The 12,620-nt window shown below is 37.3% G+C and overlaps 1 protein-coding gene across 4 annotated transcripts in view; it reads right to left on the minus strand.

Moving 5' to 3' along the window:
* SRPK2 (SRSF protein kinase 2) overlaps positions 1-12,620 on the minus strand; it is a 127,565-nt gene that overhangs the window by 16,492 nt on the left and 98,453 nt on the right. For all 4 annotated transcript variants that reach the window (XM_033057639.2, XM_033057638.2, XM_033057642.2 and 1 more), the window contains 6 exons: positions 10,763-10,928; positions 8,709-8,734; positions 6,992-7,238; positions 5,523-6,011; positions 1,672-1,772; positions 1,472-1,579 (listed from right to left, as the gene is read on the minus strand). In XM_033057639.2, the coding sequence (XP_032913530.1) occupies positions 1,472-1,579; positions 1,672-1,772; positions 5,523-6,011; positions 6,992-7,238; positions 8,709-8,734; positions 10,763-10,928 (1,137 nt within the window). The remainder of the gene's footprint in view (positions 1-1,471; positions 1,580-1,671; positions 1,773-5,522; positions 6,012-6,991; positions 7,239-8,708; positions 8,735-10,762; positions 10,929-12,620) is intronic.

Raw genomic sequence — 12,620 nt, forward strand, 5'->3', positions numbered from 1 at the left:
ATTTCATACATAATTGTGAATCTGTGTTCAGACACCTCCAGTGGCAGTGTTGCTTTAGGCTTTTTTCTTTACCTGAGTTTGAAGAAAGCAGAAACGTTTATATATAACACAGAGAAGTTGTAATAGGCTGGGCAACCCCAAGTATTGCAAGAATATTATACTCCTTAGGTGTGATATTGCTGTTTAGTACCCCACTATATTTAAGCACAATTCCAAATAGCCTTCAGCCTGCTTTATGTGCCTTTAGTTGTGAGACTAAAAGACTACATAAGGCTATAAAATCAGCAGCGATATATACAACTCAAGAGATGAATGCAGGGTGTTAAATAAAGTAAAAGCTACCAAGTTCAACTGAGGTTTACAAAATACAAGGTATCAGAACAAAGTCTCTATAATGGTTTTGTAGTTAGTTAAGAGAAGAATAATTAAAATAATTAAAGAACAAACTGTGGAATATTTTATATGTTTTGTTTTCAATGTAATACAAAAATTCTCCACTTTGTCCCCAAATAGAAGAGGAAATGTGGAAATGGATGGGTTTTTGTGCAGTAAAGGAAAAGCTAGTACTAAACTCCAGAGAAAATGTACTTTAATTTCACTTATGGGTTAGTTAGTTCCAATACATGGCCTGCTGAACTTATAATATCTGCAGGATTTTATGTACCTTTCAATCCTCCTCCTCCTCCTCTCCCTCCGAGCTGTGTAATTCTTCTCATCACCCACGCCTGCAAACTGTGTCTAGTATTTGAGTCTTCTCCTCCTCCTCACACACTTACTCTTATCAGACATGTATTTGTAAAATATAAAGATTTGATTAAGTTTTTGCTTTTAAAATAGGCAAAGGTATTTCTAAATTTTTGGGAAATACATACTATCTTTAATGAGAAGATGCATACAGTTTGTTCATCCTCAAAGAGGTATTAGTGTTTAGGAAAGCTGCATTATTAAGTTTTCACTTTTTCTGTTCTCTAAAGACTCTTAAAAAGCTGTAATTCCAGTTCTGTGTTAAAACTAATTCTACAGAACGTTGCCACATATTTTATGCCAATAAACTGAACTCCTTCTCTTGAAAGTTTAGAACCAATCCTAATCCAATCCATGTTTTCACTGCACTTGGCATCAATTCAAAGTATTTAATTGTTCTGCTACTTTACACAAGAAAAAGGAATGTAACTGCAGCTAACAGGAGTACAGGCTCATGAAACAAGCAGTTGCACTTTTTCTCTCTCAACTTCGATATTTCTGACTACAAGTTTAAAATGCACCACATGAAAATTAGATGTGCTCTCCAAAGTATTTCCTTTGGATTAAGAAGGTTTGAGAAATTGAAGGAAAGGGAAGAAATCAACATCATGTATAACAATGTATTTGTGTCAAAATGTCAAAACCATCCCCATCAGGTTTCCTCACTAAATAGACAACTGTTTTTGGGAGCTTTACTCTTGTAAAATACACATGGCATTGTTCTTACCATACATGCTGTACTCCAGATATCAGCAGGTGTACTGTAACCTGCTCCTATTAAAACCTCTATGGATCTGTACTGTCTTGTCTGGATGTCTTCTGTGAAGTGTTTATGCTAAAATAGAAAGAACCACATTAATGGAAAAAAAGGACTATAAAAGACGTGTTTCAAACAGTGAACAGCTCAAATGATGTAGTTACACTTACCACCCAGCAGGCATTCCCCAGGTCAGCAATTTTAACTCTAATTTTATCTGCATTTCTTGGGTCCAGTGGATTCACCAGTAAGTCAGCAGCACGAGTTTTTGCTAACACAAGCAAAATGCACAATAGTTAGCATGTTAAGCCTACTATTCATTATCTCTAAGTAGTTTTCCCTTGACACTTCATTCAGCGTTGTCATACACTGAAGACATCAAAATAATTTGCTGAATATTACAAGAAATTAAAGCAATATAAATAGGATTTTTTACCCTGATTTCTAAATATTCTTATACACTTCAAGTGCAAATTTTTTGCATTTTTCAGCTGCCAAATGACTATTACTGCAATATATCCAGAGGAGCTTCTAAGTAAAACCAGTGGATATGTTTTCCAGAACAGATTCAGACAGAAAATGTGAAAACTCAGACTTTAAGAAGACTCATCCACTACACACATGAAAGATATGTTCTTGGAACAGTTTGGTTGAGAAAATAAATCCTGCACTTCCATGCCTGGCTACGGTAAATAAAATCTGGCTAGATTTTCTTCTTTTTGTTGTTGTTGATACTTTGTTGTTTGTTTGTTTGTTTTTTGTTTTGTTTTTGGTATTTTGTAAACCTATCACAAGGTGTAAAAGACTCACTGAAACCTGGCTAATTTAAGACCTTAGGGGATTGTCATCCTTTTCACAAATAATTCAGCATTCAAAGTTCTCTGAAGGTCCTACTTGCAACAATTATGACCCAGGCTAAAAAGGCAGATTTAATCTGATTAATCTTGCAATCCTTAGAGATTCCTGGGACACTGAAACCTTAACACAGATCAGGGATGAGATGCTTTCCTCTGTTTTGACACTCCACCTGCCAGTTCTAAACTGCCCTGGAAAGAAAGCAGATGGCTTAAAGGCAGAAGACAGAACCAGATCACCAATCACAGGGAAGCACGGGACAGGTCTCTGTTTTCTTGTCCCAAAGCTACAAGGTGCAAATTGGAAACTGAAGGTAAGATAAGAAAGAGCTACTAGATCCAAAAAGTACTTGTGACTGCAATGATCTGATAAACTGGTGAAAGACTTGGAAAGAGGAAAATACACCAGACATGGGACAAGGACAAAAAATACTGGATGTCTGATGGTGAATGAGGAGTGACTGAAATCAGAGCACTGAGTATCAGCCAACTAGAAAGAAAGTGGCAGGATCCACAGGAGGAGAGAGGGAATGAAAATAGAGGAGTAAATAGCAAAAGGCAGAGGAGGCACTGACCTCAACAAACAGCCCTCTGTAAAAGCTGGAATGGAGTCCAAGACTCAAGTTCATAAAAAGCACCAACATAAGGATAGAAGTAAAACACTCAAAGGATAGCTACTAGTAAGACTAGTAGAGTCTTCCCTTAAAAACATGCTGCATAGTACAGTGTATTTTTTTAACAAAATCACATGCATAACTGAAGAAATAACAGCACCTTTCTCAGTTCAGTAGTCTTTGCCAAAAAAAATAAAATAAAAAAGACGATGCTAGATAAATCCTTCCCACACATCTTGTGGAAGGACTGCAGTAAATAAAGTGGAATAAAGGGGGGAAAAAGAGCCTCATGACTAAGACATCTGAATATGGCATTAGGCAACAGCTTACTTCAACCTTTTTCTAAGAGAGGGACCTGAGCAGGTAATAGGGACATGCCTACACTTTTGTGTTTTTCTCAGAACTTATGATGCTTAAGTCCTGTCTCTTCTGAAAGATGAATTCTTGGATTCTGTATTTGACAAACACAGATCATTTACAACTGAAAGTGAAGTCAGAACAAGTGTATTTTCTAGCAAGTACTTTAAAAAAACATCCAAATAAGCTTAACCTGTGCAAAAAATTAATGAACAGTTCCGTGTCCTAGTTCCATAAAAACTAAGAGGTATCACCTTAATTCTCCCAGCCTCAGTATGACAATGTACTTAGGAAACATTCAAACACTGGAAAGAGGAGGAGGAGAGTCGTGAGGAAATTACAGATCTATCTTCAGGGCATTTGGTCATGAAGTGAAAACTTAAAAAAGATAAAAACTGCTCATCCACTGAACACAAATTGGTTTGTGCACTAAATAAGGCAAGTACCCCAAAAAAACAAGCCTAGGCCATGTCACTTAACAATGCATAGCAATGCCTAGAGAAAGAGGAACAAATAAAAGTCTACTTTGGTACAAGAGAAGGACAACAAAGATATGGTGAAAAATTATGTAGCACTATTTAAAAATATTAAATAACCTCTAACTCCCGTATGCTGCCTCTTTCTAAATATCTTCATCTGTTCAATTACTGTTATACTCAATGTTATTATTGATGCCATTAATATCTGCAACATTCAGCTTTTCCTCTTTCTTCAAAAGAAGTCAACTATCATTGAATTTACTCTCTGTCTTCTTTCTTTGCAAGAAAGATGTGTGAACTGATAGGATAACATCAAGGAGGAATAAAGCAGGTTTGCTTCTCCAGCTATGGAGATAAGCTGCTCCATGAGGACAAAAGCAGTTTTAATCTACACGAGGATTTTACACACCACCCCACCCCAGGAAATCAGCAGTGGAGTCTTTCTGCCTATCTACAGCTGGCACAACATAAGGAGTTACCAGTCATCTAGGAACCTCCTCTATATTGTTTCAGGGACGTCAGAGTGTAAGGAGATGGATTAGAAGTCTTATTTGCTTGGATCCTCCAGAAATGCAGTTATATACTGCAAAATACTGAGCTCTGTTTTATTTCATATTTCTTACCTTACCTGTGGGAATTGCTCTTTTGAAGACTTAAACCAAGAAACAGACTTGACTGCAGTTTTCAATGCAGCTACATTTAAATTTTGTAACTTCATCTGCGACAATGGCAGGCTTGGTGAGCTTCTCCCTAAGCTCCCATTCTCTTCTATCCGCTTACAAATTTAGTCTCTCAGTATTTTCTTTATTAAAGTTGAAACCCATATATTTATCATTTAACCACTGGCACTATAAATAAGACCTATGTGTAATATCCTGAAGCTATTGAATTCAACAGCAAAAATCCAGCTCTTTGCAATGACACCAAGATTTCACCTTCAATGTCTTCAAATGGATTTACAGGCCAAAGTTCTGGATTGATGGCCAGAATTTAAATGTCCAAAACCATGCTGAATATAGAAATGTCATAATGACTTGAGGGTTGGCAATATGCCCTGTTGAGTATTAATAAAAGGTTAAGACAGGAACTGTGTGACACAGAAAGAACAATTAATGAATGAAAACACAGCCTATTACAGAATTCTTCAATATGACTGAGAAAAGATGTGACAAGAAGTAACAGAGCTGCAGCCAGACAAGTTCAAACTTGCTACAATTATTAAAAAACAATTCACAGTACCAAGCAGTGGAACACACTTCAATCACACTAGATTATAATTTCATAGTCCATTTAAGAACAGGTGTTTTTCTCTTTGTTAAGCCAACAATAAAGGTTACTGGGCTTAAAAGATGATATATATGGTTGATAACTGGCTTTTATCAAAGGACATCAGGTTCTTATGCTCATCTTCTACCTTTAAACAACAGGAATGATGTTTATTAGCAACTATAGATTTTCTTTTCTCTATCATGTGTAGACTGACTTGCCAACACAAATATTCATTCTATGATAATTTATTTATCTAATATCCTTAAAAGTAAGTTCTAGAGTGGAAAACAACCCATAAATCACAGGTCTGCATGAAAAAACATCCAATTTACTTAAACAATCTTTTCTTAACCTAACCACTGCCTTTGTATTCCACTTACCTATCTCTTTTATTTAATACAATACACACCCATGCTACTAGACAAAAGTCATTAAGAGGAACACTTACTTTTTGGCAAATCCCCAGTGCTGGAAGCTGAAACCGTTCTGCTCCTGTCATGAGATGGGCTGCTCTCTTCTCTTTCAGTTACAGTTGATCCTTCAGAAACAGCAGAACCACAAGCTACAGACTCTAGAGCCCCAGAGAACACTGACGCTGAAAATTCAGAGAACTGGGACTCTGGAATTTTATGACGTCCATTTGGCAATTCACCATTAAACTGTTCATAGGAGCTGCTGTAAGAATAATCACTTTTTGCATTTGGATCATCCAGATTATACTCCTCTGGATTTGGACATTCCTCCTCTTCCTCATCTTCATCTTCAATCTGTTGCTCCAATAGGAATGGGCCGTTCACAATATGGCCATTTGTTTTGGGGGATTCTATCCACTTAGGGTCTGTAGAGTCAGTGTTGACAAGTTCCTGCTCAACATCATCATCTTTTTCAGTGTTTTCCTTCTCTGTGTCTTCTTTTTCATCCTGATCTTCTGCTTCACCTGAAAAATTTCAGCAAGCAACACATTGCATCATACATCAATAATCCAGACTGATATTAGGCATTTATAGTTTTTAACTCTTCAGTAACTACCTGACTTCTGACATATCACACAAGGAAACACCAAGTAATCACTGAAATATGCAAACCTTAAAATATAAATTAGAGGTAAAAGAAAGGACTGTTAAGGTTGTTGGATAAATAAACAATGAGAAGCGGCTCAGGAGGGTACAATCCAGAAGAGAATAATGTTATGAACAGAAGATGCATGAGGCCTTGAAAACAAGCTTTAAAAAATCTAGAATTCAATCTGTGTCAACAGGGAGTAATCAAAGAAGTAGGAAAATTCTTTATAAGAGCAACAAGAACAAACCAAACTGAACTACAGTTTCAGTAGTTACATCCTTATCAGGACTGAAGAGCTGACCAGAAAATCAGGGAAGCCAGAATGAAGCTGGACCATGATGATTATGGTCCAAGTCACCAGAACAGAAAAGGAATTTTAACAAGACATATCAAAAATTTTAGCAAAGTTGCAACCTTTGTAATGATAGATCACTACAATGAAGAAGAAAAGGGGAAGCATTCTTACATTTTCTGTAAGAAGAAAAGGGGAAAGCAATGATGACTCCAACTATTACAATATCACAGAAAAATGCATCTTATTGTTCTTCTACTTCACCAGGATACTCAGTTATTCCACTTAATGTGGCATGGTGACTGTTCTGCTGAATCTTCTACTTGCTTTTTTGAGTTGCTTATAGCTATAGACTGGTATTGATGGTTTTCTTTACTTCTGTAGCAGCTTTGGTTTTTCTTTACCTTTTTAGTTTTTGTAGTTACAATTTAACCTACAGAAGAAAATTAACTTAATGATCTAGGACAGTTTGGTGATTTTGTTCATTGCACCAGATGCAACTCTGCACAATTACTTCCCTCTCTGAAATAGTAAACTAAGAGTCAATAAAAACAAGTACTAACCATCATCATTTCCAGGTTCTTCATCTACTACCTCTTCTATATCAGCTGTTTTTAGTTTCACCTCTGGGTGGTACTCATCTTCTTGTTCATTTGATGGTACAGCTGAGGTTACATTTTCTTCTATTTTTTTCCTTTCAGCTTCCCGCTCTAGTTCTTCTATTTCCTGCAGGCGTTTTTCTAGCAGCTCAGCTTGCCTCTTCTGCTTTTTCTTCAGTTTCTTCTTTTTGTTTTTGGATATTTTTCCAACCTGAAATATTAATACCAAAGAAAGAAAAAAAAAAGGTAATTAATTATTTTCAAGATAACTCACACCAAACTCATTTACAGTTTGATTACTATTTTTTTGAAAATACTAGGTGGGAACTAATTTAGTAATTACATTGTTTTTTCCAGTTTACTTCAAATTAAGAATTATATAGGATTATATGACGCAAAAAAACCCCAGAATTTTACACAGGTAATCATGTTTTCACTTGGTCATTATTAGATACAAGAGCAAAGTACATCTATACATCTAAGATGCCATAATAAAATTCCTATGATCCTATAACCTTGAGTAAACACAATAATCTTAAACTTCAATCCAGAGTAACAGATGGTACTGCATATAGAAAATAACTGGGTATGGTACTAGTTGTTTGCACATAAATTTAATACCTGATCTCTCTCTTTGTGTAATGCAGGTAGTAACCAGCAAAAGTATTCTGAGAAAAAAGACATGAGAAAACTAAAGAGACTGAAAACAGTGAAGTTTAAATAAACTTGTGCTGTTCAGCTATTTTCTTGTGAAAGGAAAGCTTTTTTATTACTCCCTTCTGGCCCAAAACATATGAATTACAAACAGCAGATGGCCATTATGAAGTTTCTCATTTTATATAACATAAGAATTGAAAAACTCAGGTACAACAACAAGGAAATGAAAAATGGATATATATCAGAGCTTGGATTTAAACACTTCCATTTTAACTGAGCTGTGGCTTCTATTTTTATTGATAAATGAGATCTATCCAATTTTCATTCCTTATTTAAATATCACAGTAAGAAATCCTCACATAACCAAAAAATAAAGAACAAGAAACAGAGAGAAACATTTCAGATAAACCTCAAAGGTCTATCTGTTCATCCTGTTATCTTCATAAAAACCCATTGGACAATCTATACAAGACATTAAATTTCCCAACACTAATTACTTTCATTTATGTTGTATACCCACTGAAATTATACATGTTCTGTACACACAGAAAGCAGCTTTGGCCACAGATATTTCTGAACAGCTGCATTACCACTGGTTATTTGCTACATGCATATGGCAAAGAGATCTTTCAAACCTCATAAAATTGCCTCAACTTTCAGGCCTTGATGATTAAGGCCTTTATGCCCTTAAGATATCTGCACTGCACAATATTTAGTGCATTCACCCATTTTTGTCAGGGTTTGAACGAATGGATTATTCTTCAAGAGAAGAAAATGGCAGTGCTTAACTTAGTCTGACATAGCTATAGAACTATATGTCCGTGAGAATTTCCATCACAGAAATATTGTGCTTAAAACTGATAAGGCCAGAGACATTAAAAGAAAAATGCTCTTTGAAAGATAAAAGCTTTATTCAAAAGAAGCTTTTTAAAAGGGTTGAGGCTACTAACCATCTAATACATATTAATAGTCAGAGAAAAACAGAAAACAAGGCAGTTAAATTGTATTATATAACAATACTTACAGGCTTTTGTTGTGGAGCTGTACTCACTAAAAAGACAAAAAATAAATTATAAATAAAGGTTTTCTTTTTAAAAAAGAACTGTAGAAAAGTAAAAACAAGTAGAAATAATTTTAAAATATTCTTAACTAAATAAGGCAGTGGTAAGTTTACTTTGTTAGCCAGATTTTTTACTCTTTACAAGTACATGCAGCCTGAAATCATTTGATGTCTCCATTAGAGCATCTGGGATTGGAAGGAGCTAGCAGCTGTGTTCACTGTGTTGTGGTTGGCAGAAAGTTTATGAAATTAAACAAAAAAAGGCTGAACCATAAATAGTGGAGAGAAAACATCGAATCACTGCAAAGCTGTGACAGATTAAATGTATGTAGTCAGCTGGTAGAGCAGGTATAGACTGGTTTAAATGGCTCAGGGAATATTAGCAAAGATACATGTATTGTGTTGTACCCAACAGAAAAGCCAAATACTCATGCTTTTTATTCTGAAACAAGGCAGTTTGATTGCTAGGGCTGGAGGTATGAAGAAATGCCTAAGGCAAAAAGCACACCATATCACAGAAAAGGCAGCTCCAGCACGGGCTCTTCTGAGCAGCTCTGAGCAGGACCCCACCAGTGCCTGGCTCTGATGGGATTGCAATGCTGACTGTCACACACACAGAGCACCACACACCACACAAAACCTCCCCCTGGCACCAAACCAACAGAAACAACCAAATATGGGAGACAGAAGCAAAGTGGAAGTGAGCAAGAGGAACTGCACTGAGAGAACCTCTCACAAACTTCCTCAGAAGCACAGGCCTAATGGCAATTAAGGAATGCCAAATAAAACACAGAGTTCTTGTACAGGTTCAGATCCTGCCGCTAAGCTCAGGGCAAAACCTGCTTGAATACCCCTGAAAGGGCAAGGTTTTCAAAAAGATTCTTAAACCTGAGTACTATCACTGCTACAAAAAGGGAAATTATATACAACCTATTCGTGCAGTGCTATAAAGAAAACGCATCTTCAGCTCCTGGGTGGAAAGACATATATTTAATTACAATTTGCTAAGAGTGAAGTGTGAATAAAAACACCATTCCTTGCAATAATACTTATTTTAATGCCAGGAAGCAATATAAAGGCTGCATGAACGAAATTAAGTCATTTCCCACACAAATAACATAAAATCTCTAGCAATGGGATTACACATTATGTCAAATTCAATATAATATATTCACCTTTTATACCATTTTTCATCTAAAAACATATAATGTTGTGAAATGGATTCTGACCCCTGTCTTTGTTCCCTATACAGAAAATATTTTTAGCAAACCTCACAGACTTTAATCTGTAATATATTTTCTGACAATAGCACAAAGGGAAATACTTCTCCACTGCCTGTAGCCGATGTGCTCAATTGGCAAATTAGCAGCAACCATAGATCACTCTAAAAGCCACACTTCTTCCTTGTTTGCTTACTGTTTGTCTTTGCTTATTGCTGTGAACCTCTTTACCTTGGCTTCTCCTAGCTAAGCATAAGGTACAGTTCTTATCTAAACTCTTGGCAAGCTTAACATAACATTTTATACCCCTAGGAAAATGGGCTTATCACAAGTTCAGTTAGGTACAATAAATTCCATTTTTAAGGGTGAAAAACTGTGAATGAAAAACTTCATTGTATCTTAAGAGTAAGTTACAACAGAAAAAAGGATGATTTCACAAGGATGCTGATGAACTTGTAACAGAACTACACATAATTTAGATGAGATTATTAATTGTTGTCAGTATTAGAGATGCAAGCTTCCAGTGTGACTAAAACTCAGGCATTAAAGCTTGTGAGATGGGAGGTGAATAAGTTTATACCAATAAATCTTTTTCTGTATCTGGGGACCCTGAAAACTTGAACATGTAAAACCGGTAGGAAATCATTACATAGTTTCCAGAGCAGGAATAAGAATTAAACAGACATGTATTTTTCACATGCAGTTCTTTAAAACGTGGACCTTGATTGAACAAAATACTGTTGGCAATAATATACTGATGATAGCTCTCTACACAGCATTTCAATATGCTGCTCATACCTGCTGAGCCAGACGGGGGAGGAGCACCAGCCTTCTGCCACTCGGTAGCTTCAGCAGCCATCCTGCGCACGTAGGCATCATCCACGCACATCAGAATGTTCTCTGGCTTTATATCTGTATGGATGATCTTGCACTTGCTGTGTAGGTAATCTAGACCCTGAAGTACCTAATTACAAAGGGATCTTTTAAAAATCTGCTTGAAACTGCAACTAAATTTATTAAGAAACTCAATCTTCAGCTGCATTTTAAAATAAGTCTCATTTTATCCCAATGCTCAGAAGTACCCAAAAATTGGGAAAAAATATATTACCAAGTAATATAGTAGCATAACCACATAATTTTCCATTGCAGCATGGAATTACAGAAGCTTATGAAGCAAAATTGTTTGATGTACAGTAATACTAGTGCAATGACTGAATTGCTTCATATTCACCTTTCAGAAATCAGTTTTTAAAACATGTGCAGTACAAGTTTTGTCCAAGTAAAAAAAGAATAAAGATCTAGATTATCTTTAATAAGTAACCTGAAAGCCTTACCAAACAATGCCATTCCCACTAGTCCAAACAGTTTATTCCATTCTCACAAAAATAAAAGCTTTTTCATCTTTCAGTACTAAGTTCTTTCTCTTTTCTCAGGTATGAAGTGTTTGAATTACCTTTGTCCACATTCAAAAAGCAATTCTTCAGGTTGGAAGACTGCGTGATTCAAACCTTCATTTAAGTCGTATTACCTTCAAAGTTGTATCTAACCTCAGAATCAGACCAGCCTGCTCAGAGTCAATTCACTTCCAACTACCTCCCAAAATGCAGAACTGGCTGAACTGTGCACTGTTTGCTGGGTAAAAACCTTAGTGGACACCAGGTGCAAGAGCTTGGTGAGGAATGGAGTTCCATCCAGCTGGCAGCCATGACCAGTGGTGTTCTCCAGGGCTCAGGACTGGGGCCAGTCTGTTTAATATCTTCATCAGTGACCAGGACAAGGCCATCAAGTGCACCCACTCAAAGCCTGCAGATGGCACCAAGCTGGGTGGGTTGATTTGCTGGAGGCCAGGAAGGCTCTGCAGAGGGATCTGGGTATGCTGGATGATGGCCTCGGGCCAATTATGTGCGGTTCACCAAGGCCAAGTGCTGAGTTCTGCCCTTGAGTCACAACAACCCCAGACAGTGCCAGAGGCTGGGGACAGAGTGGCTGGAAAGTGGCCCAGGGAAAAGGTCCTGGGGTGCTGTATAACAGTGGCTGAACATGAGCCTGTGTGTGCCTGGCTGGCCAGGAAGGCAAATGGCATCCTGGCAGTATCAGCAATAGTGTGGCCATCAGGACCAGGGCACTGTACTCGGCACTGGTGAAGACACACCTCAAATCCCATGTTTAGTTTTGACAAAGACATGGAGGTGCTGGAATGTGCCCAGGGAAGGGCAACAGAGCTGGGAAAGGGTCTGGAGTGCAAGTCTGATGTAGGGAGTTGGGGGTGTTCAGTCTGTGGAAAAAAGGAGCCTGGGGGGGGCTTCACTCTGCAGCTGCCTGAGAGGAGGTTGTGGCCAGGTGGGGGGGTCACTTTATTCTCCACAGTAACAAGCAACAGGACCAGAGCAAGCCTCTTCAAGATACACCAATGGGAGGTTTAGATTGGATATCAGGAAAAAATTCTTCACTGAAGGGCTGATAAGGCTGCCAAGGCCAACAGGCTGCCCCCAGTGAAGTGGTGGCATCACCACCTCTGGAGGTATTTAAAAGAAGTACAGATGTGACACCTAGGGACACGGTTTAGTGGTAGACTTGGCTGTGGGTTAATGATTGGAACTGATGCTCTTTTAGGTCTCTTTTCCACCCTGAATCACTCTATGATGTATTACATATA

Source organism: Catharus ustulatus, chromosome 4, assembly GCF_009819885.2.
Source record: "Catharus ustulatus isolate bCatUst1 chromosome 4, bCatUst1.pri.v2, whole genome shotgun sequence".
Taxonomy (NCBI): Eukaryota; Metazoa; Chordata; class Aves; order Passeriformes; family Turdidae; genus Catharus; species Catharus ustulatus.